The following is a 20,061-nucleotide window of genomic DNA, read 5'->3' on the forward strand; positions in this document are numbered from 1 at the left end:
TCCAACACAACAGAAGGTGTCATCTACTGTAAGGCCAGCTCAGGCATTCTAGATTGCCTCCTTTCTTCATTCACCAATACTTTTTTTTAAATATGGAAAGTCAACTATGTTTTTATTTCTATTTTGTTTTCATCTTGCAAATGTATATTTCCTCTTTTTTTAATATTTCGTATACTGTATATTAATAGTTTATATCTATGTGATTATATCATAGAACAGTTAGGGAGAATATTAGACCATAATGAATTCCTCTACTCCACTGAACCAATTCTTCTCCTCTTGCCCATGGCTTTCTGAAACATGTACTGTAGATGGCAATGATATGAGGGTCATCACAACTGTCACAGATAATCACAGAAATATTTTTCCCTTCTGTCGCAAGAGGAAATGTGTCACATATTTTTTCATTGTACTGTATGAGAGAGTAGTGTCAATCTCAACTCTGTGTGAGAAAAGGTCGGTGTCAGTGTGTTGAGAGACACATTACTGGAATTCTCATCTGGTCGGAGGAAATTGCCAGGATTAATCTCACTCACTGGCATTGGTGAGCTTTTGGCTGGTAAGGAGATATACACCGCAGGCCATTCTGTTGCTCCAATCATTTCCTGAAGGCTTTTGAGTCTGTGGAGAAGCTCCATAAGTACACTGCACAGGCAGTGACAGTGGGCAGCTGATAAGAGCTATGAAATTGTTTCCCACAAGCACCTTATCTGTAAAAGGCAGAGGTTATGTGTATCATTTATGTACAATATCAGCCACAAAGCAGGGTTCAAATATAATAAACTCTTCAAAGAAATGCTGAATTTCCGATGCGTCAAATGTTCACCTTTCAATTTCATGGTAAGAAACAAAAATGTAAGATTTCACTTATGAAATAATATTCACATAGCCCATCTGTAGGCTACTTTATAATCATATAGTGATTGGGAAATTTTTCAAGAAATGAACAATTTATCAAGATGAATCTCTTCAATCCCTGCAAGCATGTTGGTTTAGAGCTGCTCCCATTGGTGAAATGAAGTACTACAAATACAGACTGCTGAGGGTGTGGGTGGGGCAGGCTGCTGCTCAGAGGGAAGGTGGGAGGAGTCAAGGACATTGAAACTTGTCAGCCAATTCTTCTTTCTATTTTCATCTCCACAATGAATGAAGCAGGCTTACTGGAATGTTACCACACAAAAACTCAGACAGCTACTTTTGAGAATTCGGGCTTGGGGAAACAGTGAACACATTGGAGTCATGTCAACACATCAATATCATCACAATAAAAAGGGGGGGATCTACCCTCTCCCATACTAACACAGAGACAGAACACAGAACATATCAAATGGAAGTTTTTATTCAAAAAAATGTCAAAGAACAGAAATAAAGCTTAAGTAACAATCTACTGAAAAAAAAAGAAGTATTTTTGGCTTTAACAAATGCTACAAAACAAAAATACAGAGGAAGGTTTCCTTAAACTGGACATACACGTTACCACTGGCAAATGTGTGGCACATGTAAAACAAAATAAAAAATTAACTCTCATATAGATATCTCTATGAAAATCTTTTATTTCTTCAAACGGTCTGTACAAAACTTCTCTCTTCATAAATTATTACTTTTTCATATAACTTAATGACTGTTTAACATGATGGTTAATTAAATGAGCATTTCTTTCTCGATGCACCTTCCCAACTCTTGACCCAGACGTAGTATGGCACTTGGTTCAGACATTACTAGCAGCATAACCCTCACAAGTACTCATCAGTATTACTCTTCAGTATCAGGCATTACACAGAAATCTCAAGTATAGTCACGATGGCCCTTTACTTTGGTAACTCGACTCAAGCTGACTGCAAAGGACATGCTGCTGCAAGTCTGTCTGGACCCTGACAAAGCAACAATGATGTATCAGGAGCACAGATCCAGTAAATACCACAACTTCCAGCTTTGCGCTTTATTTCTCCTCAAGAACGTTGTTAGCCTCTGGAATCTCTTGTAATGGAAGCAGCAGTTCTACTTTTGAAACTATGAAACTGAATGTCTGAACACAACTAAAAACACGCTCAACGCACACATCGTCCTCATAATGATTAGAATAATACGTCATAAAAAAAAAAAGAAAAATCAAAAAGTATTAAAAACAACCTGAAAGGAAACATGTGTATATATGTGGCCAGCTCCTGAGCGTGGCGTTTGGTCTGGAAGGGCGGGCTGGACCTGCTAACCCTGCCCAATACAGAGGAGAAAGGAAACACTGAGGTAGATAATTGGTCAGTCCGACCACCAGGTCTAAACACAGGCTTCTGGAAGACAACTTAATCATGAAGCCTGTTTATATCTACTATGATAAAAAATAATCAAACTTTAGCAATAACATTATCTGTTGTGTTGCACCATGTCAAAACAGATCATTATTGTATTACTGTCATTTCATAGTTTCAAACTGTCTTCTTTCCTGGTTTATTAATTTTCTTTACATTGCATTTTCCATGTTTCTGTAGTGATGAAATCCATATGTGGCACTTGTTGGATCCAAATCTTCCTTCATGCTTGTTTGTGTCCGTTTTTTCATAAAACCTACGACAACTGAATGCAAATGTACAAAAAAGGCACATTCTCCAAACTGCAATCTAGTCTGGTAAAAGTCAATTACATCCTGGTTAGAGAGAAAAATGACACTAGGTTACATCCTCAATTCACTAGCTCACAGTCTTTGGTGAAGTAAACTATAATTGAAAGTGCCAAGCTTGTTTGTGTTCTATCAAAGAGATAGGTGCAATAAAATCTACATATTCCTCTCAGCTTTTTCCCAACTTAAACTCCATTGAAATTTTGCCTGTTGTAATGGAAGGCTTCGATAGTTTTTGCACAATCATAAATCCAAATTTGCCTGTTTGCATTTCAACTGAAAGTGAAAAAGACACATCCTGTCAAACTGACAGAGAACAACAACATCCCCCATAAAAGACAAAACCAAACCCTCCCCTGTCCCCATTCTCCCCCAGTCCCAATAAGTTCATTTTCAGCTAAACTACAACACCAAGTAATCAAAAAAGGCAAGATTCAAAATGTGATCATTCAGCAGAATTTCTACCACATTCAAACAACCAGAGACATGGAAGGCCGTCTGATTATACAAACATTACATCCTATTAAAAATTCAGAAGATTCATAGGGTCATTTCACTCAAAACATTTTTTTTCCTAAAACTTCTACTTAGATTAGTTCAGAGGGGAAAAGCAAAAACACCTAAACACAGCAGATTTAATTAGCTATATCCAAAGAAAAGCCCTATTCAGCTGATTTACAAGGCAATAGCTCTCAACATTTCTTCCTCATTTCTAGCCTTTGGGTTGCCTATACAGCTACTGTATGGAAACTTTTAAGGCATATTTTATAAGACAGAAAGATCAATCTAGACCACTAAGATAAATCACTTTACAAGAAAAAACATTTAACACTTCACCATAGCAACACTCACACAGCAAGCACAAAACATCATTTTCAAGATGTCTGGCTAATAAAATCTTCAGAAAAAAAATCTATTTCAGTACAAAATAAGAGCAAACAAAATTAAAATCATAGAAAATATGAACAAAAGACATCTTTTCTATCATGCACCTTAAAACATCAAGTCACGTGATCCTCTAGGTTCTTACAACCATGTGACAATCCTTGGTAAAAAATAAACATATTTTTTTCTTTATCAAAATAAAACTTTTTTTCTTCTTTTTAGAAGACAATTAGCATCCTTTGACGAAATTATTTATTTATTTTCACCTCATGGAACTTATACCAAAATAGTTTTGCTTGTTTTTCATACAAACATAAGTAAATAATTGCAGAACCTGTGCAAAATGGTGATAAATCCTTTAACGCACGATCCATCCAAGGAAGCCATGATTGTTTTAGCTGTCAGCCCACTCTGTCTTCTGGGCTCCTACCACATACCTGACAGGAGAACACAGACAAATGAGTATGCACTCCAAACACTGATATCAAGTGTCTGTCTATCCACAGTTTTATTCAACGTTTACCCAAAATCATACAGGCTCATCAGGAGGTCTGGAAGACATATAATCATGATGGAAAACAAACCAAGACTGTACCTCCTCATTACTTGGTTTGTTGGTAGGTGTATGGGGAATGGTCACCAGAGGTCTCCAACTGCTGCTGCGCACTGTTTTCCTGGAAAGGAAAATGAAGACTGTAATTACCATGTTATTAATACTTAGCCATACACTGATATGATGGCTAAGTGATGTGTAGCTTCTTGGGCTGTTGATTTTAATTAAAATACAAAAGTACACAAATAGCTAACCTCCACTGGAACAGATGCAGTCTGCATGTGTGTATACTGGGGTATATACGCTCCTTGCATAGCTGTATTAGCAGCCATAAACTGCACGATGAAGGACAGAATTGGGTTAGAACAAATCCATCTAATGTTCTTCAATACACAATAAAAGGTTCCTGCAGTACATCAAATATAGTTCTCTCAAGATAAGACCCTAGAACTCTCACCGTTCCTGCGCTGCTTAAGGAGAGGTGGCTCATTTGCTGAGTGAGATGTGGGCTCATCATGGATGTAGGCTGCAGTGACATAGTGTGGTCCATAGAGGGCGATATCACCGCTCCCTGGGACAAGAGTGTGAGAGTGTGAGAGCAAGCCAAGGTAGGCCTATCCAAACATTACAATAGTATATTTTTTTCTTTGTACTTAGTTAGATGGAGCAGCAAAAACATAGTTATCATGGAAATATTAGAGAGGGAGAGATATCATGCAGATTAAAAATGACAGACAAGAGAGAAAAAAGAGAAAGAGAAAAAAGAGATAGAGAGAGAGAGAGAGAGAGAGAGAGAGAGAGAAAGAAAGAAGATCAGATCAGATCAGACTTCCTTTTCAGTCTCTGGGGCTATATAGGCCAGACAGATGGAGAGGGAATAATACCTGGCTGACTGGATAAAACCCTTCCCTTCTGAATCATGTATCATGAGGGCTTGTCTTGTGTTGCAGACAGAGAGGGAGATCAACTAAGCACAGTGCGTCACACTTCATTTCCTATATCCACATTAAAGGCTAGTCAGTAGCCAACAAAGGCTTTAAAAGGCACTAACAATCTTGGCTGCATAGATATAGAATGCTAGATAGGCTGATGTCTGCTCTACTGTATCTCTGTGCTTGGCTGACCATTACTAACAGGCCAGAGACAAGGAGTATTTTTTTTTTTTTTTTTTTTTTTTTTTAAATCACCACTAAAGAACCACCACTATTTCCATGTGAAATTGGATACTACTCTACAGTATAGTATAGATTAGTAGAACCCTTGCTCATCTCACAACTATCTGTTGGGAAATACAAATGGGATAAGTCATCAAACAAAGGACGTTTGAAGCGTTTCCAATTGTCTTTGTGGTGAGAGCTTGTGGTGAACACCATACTGCAGGGCTGCTAGTCATCCTGGGTCTAGTATTTCACCTCGGTGCCAGTAAATCCCAAAGGACTGAGTCACACTGTAGGCCTGGCACTAGTTCACTACTCCTGTATTTCTCGCAGTTCCTTCTCTTTGATATCAACACAGGGAGAACACCGCTGAACTGCGCAGCTTAATAGAGGAAGACACACAAACAAGTAAACAGTGCAGGAAATAGAGGGAGAAGGTGACGGAGAGGAGAATAAAATACACCAAAAGTGAGGGAAGAGAAAAAGAGGACAAGGGATGCTAAGAGACAGAAACACTAGAGGAACTGGAGTCAAGAGAAAAGGTACAGTAGAAGAGTTTGTTTGGTCTTACTGGGTGTTGCATGATGTAGGGCTGGTGAGCCATCCAGGAGGGGTTCTGTACCTGGAACATCACACATACACTGTGTCAGCACACTGACACAGGGCACAGGGCTATTTCTGGAGCTCACACGCCTCTGTGTGTTGGCTCAGCGCTCAACAGTAGGCATTAAAGGCCTCAGTGCCCTTCCCCAGCTGCTCCACGCAACCCCCAAAACCCAAAGGACACAACGCTGAGGTTGGTGTAACTTACGGTTAACAAATACATTCTTATGATGCTTGTAAATGTTGTTTATGCCATGCTGTAATACTCGTAGTATGTATAGTTTATAAATTGGTTGGCTATAAATATGAAAAAGATAAGGTAGATGGTAGACCTGGTACGTTGAGACAGGGGAGATGTATGGAGACATGGACGTTTGGGCAATCATCCTGTTTGCAATGCTGTAAGGAGACGGATAAAATCTGTGGAGGGAAATGACACTGTTTAAAACGTCCCCGGATATCGCAATTAAATACTGTCTGACCACCATGGTCTCGTAGCTGTCTGTGTCTCTTACCCATTTTGCATAGCAGCTGTGGTGGGGTCGTATGTGAGGGTCATCCCTGCCTGGGGGAATACAATGGAACAGTGGAGAGGTAATTAGATGAGCTAGCTAACGCTAACCCTTCGCCTGAAGCAGCAACACCTCACATTCACATCAGCATCAAACTAATTAGCATCAAGCTTTGGCACCTGTGGACATCATACAGTCTGCATCTCATCAATCTATCATGGCACCATAAGTGTCCTGTGTACTCTCATATATCATAGATGACTTTCAATCAACTAGTTCCATTACGGTCTATGTTTTGACCTTGAGTCATGATATCCTTCTCAAACACACAAACACACGGCCTTCATGTGAGTTTTCCTCAATGAATCGATTCGTCTTCTTCATCCATGCCACCATCCTCAGTCACATACGTGCTGACAGGAGAGAGAACTTACCAGCCTGGCATCTCCGTCTCTTGCCCACATACGGCCATTCTGCACAAATTTATTCTGGCTCTGCCTCTTTTTCTGCCCGCCATCAGCAAACTTACACAGCAAGGGCTCAGGAGGCGCTGGAGAGAGAGAGGGGGAGGAAGGGTTGACAAAAGGAGGAGAAGGGCTTTACAAACACTTTCTATGCACGGGGCTGTTGACATTCCTTACTGTACTGTCAATCATCCACAGAGCCTAGGGTGGGTCTTTAACAGGGAAGGCTGAGGACATAGACATCTCATTTGGCAGCTGTGTGACTGTAATCCCCTCCCTCTCCTACAGGCGGCTAGGCCAGTGGAGACTATTTCAGTCTAATAATCCAATTAAAAAGCTTATGGGTGGGAAAGAAGGCCACACAAGGCAGCCTCTTAGTGCTGAGTGTATGGGAGGGCCCTTCACCATAGACATACAGCACAGCCTCCTTCTGGGTGCAGAGAGAGAGCAGCTGCCTGAACACTAATGTACAATCAAACACCATTGAATACAAGCTTCATCACATCTCACAATGTATCGATAATAACGCAAACATTAAATTGCAATTTGAAGCTGTGTAATCATCGTGATACCATAGCCATCACTTGCCACCATTATTGCAATTAATTTAATAGAAATTAGAGGGGATAAGACGCTACTTGAGAGTGTAACGTCTCGTCGGGTTTCTTAGTTTATGTTTGTCTTTGTTTCATGTGATTCATTTTTTGTTTCATCTTTGTTTTGTGTTCCTCACCTTGTCTCTCGTTTCAGACGCTTCACCACCTGCCCTTGTGTGTTTTCCGCCTGTGTGACTGTCGACCACGCCCTGATTAGCATCACCTGTTCCTCATCATCCTTCCCTGTGTATTTAGTCTGTGTGTTCCCTTGTCTCTGTACCTTGTGTCAAGCGTTCCAGCGATTTTTTCCTAGTGATAAGTATTCCTGTTTTTTGGATCCCTGAGTGTGTTTTCGACTTTGCCTTTTTACCTACCCCTTTTCGGATTATCTGCCTGCCTTTTTGAACTGCCTGCCTGTGTACCAAACCCTGCTTTGCCTACCCCCTTCCTGGATTATCTGCCTACCCATTGACTGCCTACCTCTGTCCTGAACCTTTCTGAAAGTAAAGACTATTTGATTGGATTTAAGTTTTTGTCTCCGAGTCGTGTGTTTCAGTCCTTTGCCTGAGTACTCCAGTCATTACAGAGAGCGGATGCTGCTGCTCACAGAATGGATTATGAGTCAGTGTCTCTTACCCGGAACTCCAGGCGGTATCTTAATAAACTTCCCGTTGAAGTGAGAAATCACTGCATCACACTTCTCTGTCGACTCCATCCTAAAACATACAAGTGACAAATCTAATTAGTTCCCCAAAATATAGATCACTTTACCGTAGCATCGAACTGTGCTTTGTGCTGAAGGTGAACACAAAACAAATATTTTCTTTCCTTTTTGGGAAGGATCAATACCCTGAACTTTGATCTCTCAGTTGGAACAAAGCCCTAGAGTCCACCTGAGGTTAATATCTCCCCTCTACACGCTGAGGGAACCTGCATGCATGTGTCAATGCACACAGACACATTCCTACAATTGACAGTGTTGCTTTGTGAATGGGAGGGCCTGGCATGTCCTGTCCCTGGCCTCCGTTTCAGGTTCTCCAGTCAAGTGTCCTGTTATGTAGGCATGACAGGAGGAGGAGCCCACGTTAACACTATAATTAAACCGCCCAGTCATTGCGAAACGGTTCTTCAACAAGACACTTCAATACATTTAACTCTTCATGCTCTGTAGCTTCCCTAGAATCAACCACGCATTGTGTTCCCTCATTCTCTCTCTATGAATTGAATCAAAACAAGAGGAAGTGCGCATTTCAAAAAAATAAAATGCTTATAAAACCTAATGCATGACCTGGGACTCTCTCCAGATTGTCTACACAACGACTAGATAGATAGCTGGGTCTTGTGGCTCCTGTTCTTACCACTACAGTATATGACCACTTTGACGTCACTAATAAGATGCCGGTACCAGCAAAGAACCAGGTAATTGCAGGTAAAGACCTCTGTGTGTGAGGGTGTTCATGCCAGCAGCTGACCTTGCAAAGCCCACTCCTCGACTGGCTCCGTTGGCGTCTCGAAGTACACGTGTGGAAATGACCTGGCCGAAGGGCTTCAACATGCTCTCCAGCTCCTGCTCATCCATGGACAGGGGCAGGTTGGAGATGTACAGGTTGGTGGGGTCTTGTTCTTGTTGCTGGGGATAAAAGAGAGACACAATACTTCCTCATGCGTTCCGACGTATTTATAACGATACATATATTAAGATAAATATTAAAATAAGACGGAACAACAGCAAGACTCATTTTATTTTCACATTTAAAAACGGTTTCAGTTGCGGACACTCAGGTAGTGTATGAAGGGGGATTTTCACCACCAACATTGCATACACAGTGATATAACTAGAACAATGCCTACTCCCTGTCCCATATCTGTCTGACTACAGTACACTGACGCCCCCTTCTATGGGGTTCAATCTGCCCATGATGTCTCTGTTTCTCTCCGTCCTGTCCCCTTCTGGTTAGGGGTTTTTAAGCTAATAAAGGGTAACCATGAATAGTGATGAGTAGTGATTTGCATGCAGCTCACGGCCGCTTCCTTCAGACCTACATCAGCTGATTTCTTCCTGTATTTCAATAGCATCAGCAGAAACATAAGACACGGCTACGGGTCCCCGGGGAGAGGCCGGCTCCCATTAATATTCATCAGCGTCCTGCCGCATTCAGACCCAAGCTACAGAGCCAGGATTGGATTACTGAAGTAATACGCTGACAGAAAAATCAACATCTCTCTATTAAGGACAAGGAATTGGCCCCTTTACATAGAACAGCATATAGAGAAGGTGTTCAATCAGAAGGATGGTTGAGGGGGTGATGAGGTGAGGGGAACGGAGCAGGGGGCTTGAGTAGCATCGGTGCTCTGGATGCTCTAATAACTCTAAAGAGCTCTGAGGGAAGAGGGGGCGGCCATCAGTAACACTCTTCCTCCCCGCTCGCCACACACACACACACACACACACACACACACACACACACACACACACACACACACACACACACACACACACGCACTAATTATATTCAAGGGCAAATAGTCTGCCTTACCGTTTTACCCTTTATGGGTTACCTCTAAGAACGGGGGGCAAAGCTTTCATCCAGTTAAATGAGCATTACAAATGCCATATCATAGAAGCCACAGATATAATGTTAACAACAGTGACCCTTTGACAGTAGCCAATGTTATTTGTTCAAACATGTGAATTATGGATTGAAAAAAAGCTGAGGGAAAATAAAACTAACCTGGTCAACACAGAGCCTGTATTCCAAAAAGGAATTTTACTACTCATTTAGTTTGTGGATCAAAGGGGGAGGTTGAGTGTGGGGTAATTACCACATGTTTTGCCCATGAGTCATGCAGGGTAATAACTCCTCTGTAAGCCTGACACTGACATCATCTGAGAGAAATTAAAGAGAGAGAGAGAGAGAAAAAAGCCTTTCCTGTGCGTGTGGAACAGCTCTTAAAAAATCAGGGACAGAAATTTGGCAGCAAGATAAGACATCTGTTTGTGCCGTGAATGGGGTCACCAGCGGACCAGTCAGTCATTACATGTCATGTGACCCAGGCGTGCAAAAGGAGGGCCAGAGAGGCATGATGGAGAGGGACGCAACCAAACGCTTGTCTAGCCTCAGAGGGAGGGACTCACTCCTGGTTAACACATGGTCTGGTCTGGTCTGCGGAAATGCTGTCTGTCATCTATTTAAGTAAAAAATATGTCGAAAAGTCAATGTCTCTCATCCATAATTACCAGGCTTACTTTGGTCATTCCAAGTGTGGACAAATAGCAATGGGTCTCAGCCTTCTCGTATCAAAATGATGTTGACTATTTGTCCGTGATATTGCATTACTTCTGCAACATGTTAGAATGATAATGCAAGTATTTTGTATGCATGTGGGAAAAGGAACAGATCTAGTTGAACATCACAGGGGCATTCATTCACGGGAACACCATTTGGTGAAACCAACGGCCCTACAGGAATCCCTTATCTGCTGACTTCCCACCCACCTGCCTTTGAAATAATAATGACTGAATGCCTATTAAATGGTGGCCGGGCAGAGAAGAAACACTGAGGAAAAAGGACCTTTGTTAGAAGAGTCCATTAAGCCCATGCAAGCCGTGGAAGTAATAATGAGAAAAAGTCAACTGAAAGGCTCCAACTCTTTAAATGCCTGGTACCTTCAACAATACCTTGGGCGCTCCACCAAACAGCACTATTTTAATTAAAAGTTAAATAAGTGCACAGAGGTATGTCAAGATGCTGCAGAGAGATTCACAGACTGGGTGAAGTGAATTGAAGTGTCCTCGTTCGGCTGGTTACTGGTCTGATTTCCACAATTTTTTTATTGGGTCTATTGCTATGACAACCTCCAATTATTTACTTCCCTTTCTTCTTGTCCAAGAATGTAAACTACCTTGTTCAGACTTATTACAGCCCAGCTGCCCTTTGAAGACCAACAATGTGAAATATCTGCCCCCCAGAAACTCCCACCAGAAACTCAAGTCAGTTTCAGTTGAAAGCACTACTGAGCAGACTTTGAAAAGACATCCTACCACACTTAGTCCTCATCGGGAACGTAAAGGCTACAATCTAAGAGGAAAACGACATCGACTACGCAGCTGCAAGAATGCTGACCATAACTCAACAGCATTTAGTCAAGCCCTTTTCATACCTGCCTAAGGCTAGGCTCTAATGACAGATCAGCCTGCGCTTGTCGCACATTTAGACTATCCCTTCTGAAATGCCAGCGCACACAAAACATATCTGTGTTTGTGTATAGAACGTCCTTGGGTGTGGCGGGAGGGGAGCTAGGGAAGTCAATTTCCACATCATATTTGCCTTGTGGCCATATACCCGGTTCCGGAAGCAGCTTTAGAAAGGCGGGTGTGAATAGGTTCTTTGATGAGAACACACAGATGAGCCTGGTCTGTTTTAGAGAGAGGACACACTGACTCCTCTCTGTCCCTGGAGAGGCTTAGACACACGTCCCCAGGGTGGATTCCTTCTCCAACACGTCACCCTGTTGTCATCGAAGCGCATCACCCAACCTCTCCTCTCCTCTCAACAGTTTGCCTGTCGGCGCTGCTCACTGATGGACCTCCTCCAAAGCCTGGGAGCACTCAACTGACAGGATGCCTTTAGGATACATCACTCACACGCAAGCTCATGCAAGCAAACACTCACACACACGCAAACACATACACACGCGCTCACACATGCACGCAAGCACACGCACACACACTCACTCCCCCTCTGCCTGTGGGCTCATGTTACAACACAGCGACCACAGAGTCACACAGGGGCAGAAGCCAAACTTGGGGGGTCCACATGCACCCCCGGCAGGGAGATGCCAATCCCTCTGTGTAATGCCAGGAAAGTAATGCCAGGTTTTTGGCGCCAGTAAAAAGACTACCCAGATCAATAGGCCATTGTGCACTTTCAGGTGAATAATGTGTAAGTGCAGGAGAGTAGAATTAGACTGGAAGCATACCCTCACCTTAGCCATCTGGGCTTGGACCCCACTGGTCTTCAAAGCTGTGACGGCTTTCTGAGCTGCAGCAGGGCTGTCAAAGTCCACAAAGCCATAACCTGTGGAGCAAAACATCACACAGTCAATTCATATTTCCTACTGGATAATATACTGTATAACCTACCTGGACAAAGCTCTGGATACAGTAAGGGTAATTTTTTTTGTTCATGTTGTACTTGAATAATGAATAAATCATAAATTAATGTAATTACAAAGTATATGAGGTACAAGAACACTTGGTAACAACACATACAATGAACACTGATAATAATCTATGATATACTGAAGCTGTATCTATAACTATTTGCAGTATAAACACAATTAGGTCAGACACCACGCCTATGGTATATTAGAGGTGCAACTTTAGCTTGTGCTCATATTCTCAACCGCAAGCGACAGGAAGTGATTGACAGTCACCACAGTGAGGCTGTGGAGACTCTCTCTGAGTGAGGCTCTCCGTGGCCCAGGGTGGCGGTGAGGTAGTGGGGGAGGAAAGTGCTGAGGCTGCATATAACAGTGGTGACGTTCTCAGGCCACTCTGGGCTCAGGTCAGCTCTTTGTGTCCCCTGGGGCTACGCACAGGCCTGACCTGCAGTCCCCCCTGCTCTCTCCGCTGGCACTGCTATATTTTACTATCAAACAACCTTACAGCCTTTCTGTGTGCACAATGAAAACAAATATTGGCGATAGACAGCCCAAATGAACATGATGCAGAATGTACAGGTAGTGTCAAATATTATACTGAGCTTTCATATCTGCTAATATTGTTAAAAGCACGAGTCATGTTCCCAATAAGCACCAATCTTATCTCTTTTGTAAATTGTAAATAGGCCATTCCAACTTGAAGCTGTGAGTTGTGGTTAACGTCCACAACGAAGTCTACAGGATGTTTGACAGAAGTGTCAAATTTGTATGAGTGTGATTAGTTAGCCTCTAAATAATCCATAGAACAGTGGCAGAGCTCTTTCCTCAGCCCATCTGTGCTGCAGCGTTCACCTTTATAGTCCAGAACAGGATAGGGTGCTGCCCGCCTGCCTGCCGGGGCCCAGGGCCTGAGGCCAAGACTGTCACGCTCCAGAGAGGCAGGGCCCGAGCTGTCATTTCCTCCATGGGATCCGCCCATCGCAGTGACAGAGCCCAACAAACAGTCATAGGCCGAGACTAAAATAACAGCAAGTGGGCTGGTAGCCTTTAGCCAGCCAGCCTGTCTGTCTGTTTCCTGATTAGCCCTGCCCTTCTGGGAGCCGCATAGCTGCTGGATGACTTCAGCAAGGCAGAGGCAGTTAGATCACCGGGCTGTGCTGCCAAACCCACGGCATGAGTCAAACAGGCCCTGGTCAAGACTCATGGCTCCCTCCTCAGCGTGGCTATTGTCTTTCAGTATAATAGCATTATGAGGATGATGGAAAAGGTCCTCTGCGTCCTATCTCAGACTGGATGTCTAACCCTCACCAGAGTCAAAGCTCTGAAGCTGTAAGGCTGCTATCCTGCCTTACAATGAGTCATTGTGTATGAGCCACGCAGTATCCCCTCGAGGAGGACACATGTGATGGGGCTTTTATATTGCTCAAGACTGGAGATCCTTTATGAGCATGACTTTTTGATTTGCGTGCATATTTTGTGCATAAAACACAGAAAGGAGAGGGTCCAAATCTGTACCCACAACGTCCCCGTCACGTTCCAGAAAACGTGTCGTAAAACCTTTACAAAAACATACACACCTTTACATTTGTTTGTTGTCTTATCCAGGATCGCCTTTGTTGATACAATTTTGCCATACCTAGGAGAGGAACAGAAAGAGAGGTGTTGTTTGTTGGGTGACGAGACAGAGACAGTCTGTTCTAAAAGACACAAAGAGGGAGGCTTGCACAAGAATTTATGACATCACCAGGAAAGCATGAGAAACAGGAAGTCGTTTCCATGTGGATTTGAGAGTCTCTGCAGCGCCGGAGCAAAGTTTGCCATGATTCATGAAACACAACAGTATTCTGGAGGCCTATTGTTACTACCCATCACACAGAATGCTGGAGCGAACTCGTTATAAACACACTGAAAAGGTAATCAAACTTTTCGGAAAATCTGAAAAGTGCATAGTAATAAACTAGAATAAAACGTGACTTACTGTATCTGTATCTTACTGACTTACTGTATCTCCCCCCCCTAACCCCTGACAACAGGGGTTAGGGGGGGACTTGATAACATTCCACAGTCTCATCCTGTGCTCTAACAGTTATGTGGTGCAGCATGGAATGTTGCTGCCAGCTTTGACAAATGAACTCAGCATTGACCCCCTAAACACTGGCAGCACTGCACTTCCTTTCAACACTAAGCTACCCCACTTAGTATGAACACAAAATGCCTGCAAAGAGCAGATAGTGAGCACATACATGACCGCTTTCTCTCTTTACAATGATGAAAACAACACGTATAGGACCACAGACCCACAGCTAGTAGATGAAACCAGCCCGGAGGAGAGGACAGGTGATTAATGAGGGGTTTGGCTCTCTGCAAATGGAGGAGGAAGCCTGAGCTTTGACCTGCTCTGGGAGGTGGGCAGGTGGTGGCTGTGTGGAAATGAGGCCTTCATCACGACCCCCCAGGCATAGATAGAACGTGTGGCATGTTTTTAGACCCGCTGTTACAGAGGGAAAGGTCACAGTGCCTCTGCCACTAATGCTAGGTAGGCAGAGGGTTAATAATGACAACCAAAAAAGTCTCCATGATTTTTTAAATCCAATTACAGGGTTTGACTTTGTGTGTGTGTGTGTGTGTGTGTGTGTGTGTGTGTGTGTGTGTGTGTGTGTGTGTGTGTGTGTGTGTGTGGCCTATGTGGGTGTATGTGTGGGTCTGTATAATGTGCGTATATGTGTGTGTGTGTGTGTGTGTGTGTGTGCGTGTGCCTCTCCAGGCTGGCGTGACCTTATGCTGCGCTCCACTGGGTAAAGAGCCTGGAGGATAAAGGGTTTCCACTAATTGTCTCCATATTAATCAATTACAGGAATCACCACTGTGTCAGCCAACCAGGGAACACATCTCAGAGCGGCTCACCATCAAGGGGACGCAAAATGTAAAGCTTGGGAGTAAGAGGTTAAAAAAAGGGACAGGATTATGACACTCGCTCTCTAATCTGGGGCACTGGGAGGTGACTGAGGACACAGTTTAACTCATTTCATAAGACTGCATAGTGGATTAGGACACTAAACAGTATGGTGCCTCAAAGAACTACAACACAAAAACTGATGAAGATCTTAGTCTGTGTTTGTGTTAAATTTAGCTCCCAGGTGTTTAAGACAATTGTAGTTATTAGGACTGCTCCTTTTACATTAGTTAGCACTGACAACCTATCACAGTGGGGTTGAGCTGCTGGGAGCCGCTGTGCAGTCAGACAGACACGAGCAGCCTAAATCAGGTAGAATGTCGGCCCTGAAAGAGAGGCATGCAGGAGAACAATGCACTCCAATTTCAGCTGCCTTCTCTTCTCAGCCTTTATCCTATTACAGTGGCTGAGAGGGCTCCTGTTACGATTCCCTGTATGCTTATTGATTCCTGTGTAGACACCACTGGGGATATGCTTCTGTCTGCACAGAGGGGTTGGTTTAAAGCCTGCAGGAAAAGCCTGATGTTGACTGAAGGCTGTCAGATGAGCAGAGAGGCTAAGTGCTCCTGTGTGGTATGTAAAATTGTACATACATTATTTACACAATCAGAGAAATAACAAGAGCATTGCCCACAATTCATAAACTACACTACTAGAGGTTTTCAAGTTGAATTAGGATTTTGAAGACGGTGGAAAAATATCGACATGTTTTGTTTTTAAACCATTTAAAAAAGATACTAATTTCCGTTACATGATACTCTCTAACATCCGTCCAGGCTTCCACCGTTAAAATATTGTTCCAGCTCAATATACTGTAATTCCTGGTGTTAGAGAGGTTGGATCACATTAGATTGAAAACTTAAGCTATGGTTATAGTAAGCAGTAGGCTACATGGCAAGACAGATCAGACCAGAGAGAGGCTGTGATAGAGAGATGATGGAAAGGGACCACTTAGAAGAAGACAGATACATCTACCCATCCAGTATGTCTGGGATCTGTTCTGATAACTATCCCTTTCTAAGGCAAATCAGTGGTATATGCTCTAATCCCTAAATTTAAACATAAAAGAGTAATGGTAAAAGGAGCATTGCAAAGGCTGTTTTGAGGGCTGAAAATGAGGCTCCTACTTCTAAAAGCAGTTCATGGGATAGAGGTTCTCACAGTGTTTATTTGGTTCTTTGGTGACAATCCTTTTCTAGAGAGAAAATGGTATAACTAAACCGCGTCCTTATACCAATATTTACTATTCATTGAAAATAAGCTTTGACAATGGGGAAAGTGTTCAGGGTGAGTTACATGGCCAACAGTAAAAGTGGATTTCAGCCAGAAAGGGATTAAGATAAATACAACACAGGGTAAAAGATCACAAACTCTTGACCCTGAATCTCAGCTCTTAACTCTAATCCCAAATATTAAATGCCAACACCGGCTGTTCAGTGACAACCCATCAACAGTGCAAGACTTGGTGGGATATGATTTCCACTATAGTATGAGCATCACACTGTCCCTCACTGAACAAATACATACAATATACACGTTTGCTTTCTCAATCAATTAGTTTCCCTGTCCTCCCCTCTCAGTTTGCTTTAATACCATCGATACTGTGGGAGAAAAATGGTATTAGTGTGATGGTGTAGGTTGCTATACGGAAGCTATCTTGTTACCATCTTTTTTATCTGAACACTTAGCTGGGATGCGTCACTGCCAGTGCCAGCCGATTGGGAGAGGGGTTGAATGTGTCGCAAAGTCAACATCACATTGTGGAAGAGGAGGAGGGTTGGTGGTGAGCGGGGGGTCTGGGAAAATTAGATCTCAAAGTCACCCCCGGTGGTCTTTCGGCTCAGCAGACGTGAGGTATACAATAACATAACGGGCTTTGGAGGAGAGCAGGCTGAAATCTCCCCTTCATCCACTGCAATAAATATATGAACTCCCTGCTGTTCTACTCCAGATACTGTCTGCTGCCACAGCACTCTGGTGTGCCCTTGTAGTCTTCAAGGTTGTTTATCATTTTAAATTCAGATGTAACACTCCTGTCAGCTCTAACCCTAGGCCTGCAGTGTTTGCCATCGTCTTCTGAAATATCGGAGTCCCCTCCCCCTTGCTCACAACGCTTTCTGGCCCTGCTCCCAATGATTGGACATAGCTAGTCATGGTTTGATTTAAAAGACAGTTTGGAGACAAAGGCTTTCCAGTTTGTTTCCAGTTTGTTAGCTAACCTCCATTTAACAGCAACTCTGTCTACTTTATTCGCTATGCGTCATGAAGATTTCATTGAACAGGCAGTTATTATTTCCACCTGGGCTTCCAATAAGTAACAAGTGCTTTGAACCCCAACTCTCCCACTTTCAAGGCCCAAGAAAAAAATCAATACCCAATCAATGCTTTGTAATCATAAGAAGAAGTGTAGGCTAGTACTCACGGCTGACAGAGTTTGACCAGGTCGTGGTCAGTGGTTGCCGGGGGCAGCCCTCGGATGTACAGGTTGGTTTTACTGAGTTGCTCCCAGCCTGCAGTACTGCTGCTGCTGCTGCTGCTGTTGTTGGTACTGCTGTTGGTGCTGGGGCTGGGCGGAGCCATGGGGTGTGAGGAGGGGGCAACAGGTGGCTGGGAAAAGGAGGGAAAAAACAAAATGGTGTCAGTCAGTCCATGACAATACAACGTCTCAGTGTGAAGTGCAAACATACTGCTCTCTGTTGCTAAAGCGAGGGTGAACAGAAGGAGAGATAGACAGACCAAAAAGACGAAATAGAATGGCCTTGCAACTGAATAGTGACTGCCTTACACTCAAAGTAAATATTAATTGAAAGGCTGCAATTCAATTCAATTAGTTGGTTAACAAAGCATGTTTGAAATTCATATGAATTCTAACCCTCTTAGATAGCTCGGTCTATGAATGGTGTCTCCTCTGTTTACCACTGAAACAAGTCTTGAACTGAGTCTGTAACCAATAACAGTGTTTCAAGGTGCTAGACTAGAGACCATCTGGCCTCACCACACGCATATCACTGTGTGGCCTAGCTAAATCTCACATGTCCCTGCATGCTAAAAATGAACTGTCCGGATACTCTATCATTTGTCTCCATCAAGTTGGTGTCCAGTCTGAGGATTAATGTTTCACAGTGAAGTGATACATATCTGCAGAGCAATCTCCTTCAGAGATCAACAGTCAGCACTGTAACTTCTTGATTGAACGTGATTGGACACCGTAACTTCCTGATTGGACCTGATTGACACTGTAACTTCCTGATTGGACCTGATTGGACACATTCTGCAGCCCTAACACCAAGACTGTATGCGTGTGAAAGACTGTATGCGTGTGAAGACTGTATGTGTGTGAAAGAGCCTCTCGTTACCAACAACCCCTCTGGTGACTCCCAAACAAACATGTCTGCGTCAACAACCATATACCCTAGCATAGCTTCAACAACCATATACCCTAGCATAGCTTCAACAACCATATACCCTAGCATAGCTTCAACAACCATTTTCCCCTAGCATAGCTTCAACAACCATATACCCTAACATAGCTTCAACAACCATATACCCTAGCATAGCTTCACACTGACTGCCCCAATGGACTTCCCATGCAGAAGTAGACTTCAGATTGGGAAAATGGCAAGCACCGCCCAATTGCTGTCTCTTGCACAACACTAATGATACTATATATATATATCATCACATTTCAGAAGTATTTTCAGAATATCACAATATCCTCAATTTCTAAGTAAAACCAGATCACATGGCACTATCGAGAAACAGCTCACTCTCCACATCTCAATAAAGACCCCTTGTGTGATTGAGTAAGAGCCATGTTTCCTGTTTGTATGGACACAGATGTCCTCATCTGAACAGCTCTCCCCTTCCACTGCTCTGTGGGTCTGCTGTTCTGTGTCTCTGACAGTGATTACCACCCCCTCCCCCTCTTTGGAATAGCAAGAGAGAGGAAGCTGATGGAATCCCAAGCATGAAGTGGTGACAGAATTAAGCAATCTCAGCCTGGACTCGTCCCAAGCCAGAGATCCTTTCTCCTCTGGTTCACATGCCTCCACCACGGAAACCAACTTGACCTGCTGTTTTCAAGGCGACAAGTAGTTCATCATCATTTTTCTTTCAGACACATACTACTCTTTGGGAGAGAATATCGCTGTATGGTGTGAACGAAAACCCCCACAAATGATATTGCTACCTTTCCACAAAGGGATTGCAGAGCCACTACAATTAACTCTGAGGGTTGTCCTCCAGCTATGCACTCTAACCACATTATTGACCCCCTTGGCATAAATCTCATGCAGGAATCTATACAGAACAGGAATTTCCGTTTCACACGGTCATCCTCTCACTTTTTTTCGCTAATCGCTACACACCAGTATTACCAGGGCTACCACAGAGAGGTGCATTGAAATGACTAATCTGAAATGGAAAAGGAGTATCATAGATAGATGGATAGGTACTTTATTGATCCCCCAGGGGAAATTAAGGCGATACAGCAGCTCACATCACAAACAACAACAACAATAGAATAATAGAATAAAACAGACATCTGAAACATTATATACAG

General features: G+C 43.1%; 1 protein-coding gene across 7 annotated transcripts in view; it reads right to left on the bottom strand.

Moving 5' to 3' along the window:
- Window positions 1–1,321: 1,321 nt before the first annotated feature.
- rbms1b (RNA binding motif, single stranded interacting protein 1b) overlaps window positions 1,322–20,061 on the bottom strand; it is a gene marked incomplete at its 5' end in the record, with an annotated part of 29,992 nt that continues 11,252 nt past the window's right edge. For 2 of the 7 annotated variants that reach the window (XM_083682400.1, XM_083682401.1), the window contains 13 exons: window positions 1,322–3,936; window positions 4,095–4,173; window positions 4,307–4,387; window positions 4,510–4,623; window positions 5,781–5,831; window positions 6,145–6,232; window positions 6,328–6,377; window positions 6,759–6,874; window positions 8,021–8,100; window positions 8,857–9,014; window positions 12,371–12,462; window positions 14,125–14,183; window positions 17,923–18,107. In XM_083682400.1, coding sequence (XP_083538526.1) covers window positions 4,102–4,173; window positions 4,307–4,387; window positions 4,510–4,623; window positions 5,781–5,831; window positions 6,145–6,232; window positions 6,328–6,377; window positions 6,759–6,874; window positions 8,021–8,100; window positions 8,857–9,014; window positions 12,371–12,462; window positions 14,125–14,183; window positions 17,923–18,107 — 1,146 coding nt within the window. In that variant the 3' untranslated portion in view covers window positions 1,322–3,936; window positions 4,095–4,101. Of the gene's footprint in view, window positions 3,937–4,094; window positions 4,174–4,306; window positions 4,388–4,509; window positions 4,624–5,780; window positions 5,832–6,144; window positions 6,233–6,327; window positions 6,378–6,758; window positions 6,875–8,020; window positions 8,101–8,856; window positions 9,015–12,364; window positions 12,463–14,124; window positions 14,184–17,922; window positions 18,108–20,061 lie in introns of all 7 variants that reach the window. The other 5 variants (XM_083682405.1, XM_083682403.1, XM_083682402.1 and 2 more) reach the window with 5 other exon arrangements.

This window comes from Argentina silus, assembly GCF_951799395.1.
Source record: "Argentina silus genome assembly, chromosome: 12".
In the NCBI taxonomy this organism is placed as follows: Eukaryota; Metazoa; Chordata; class Actinopteri; order Argentiniformes; family Argentinidae; genus Argentina; species Argentina silus.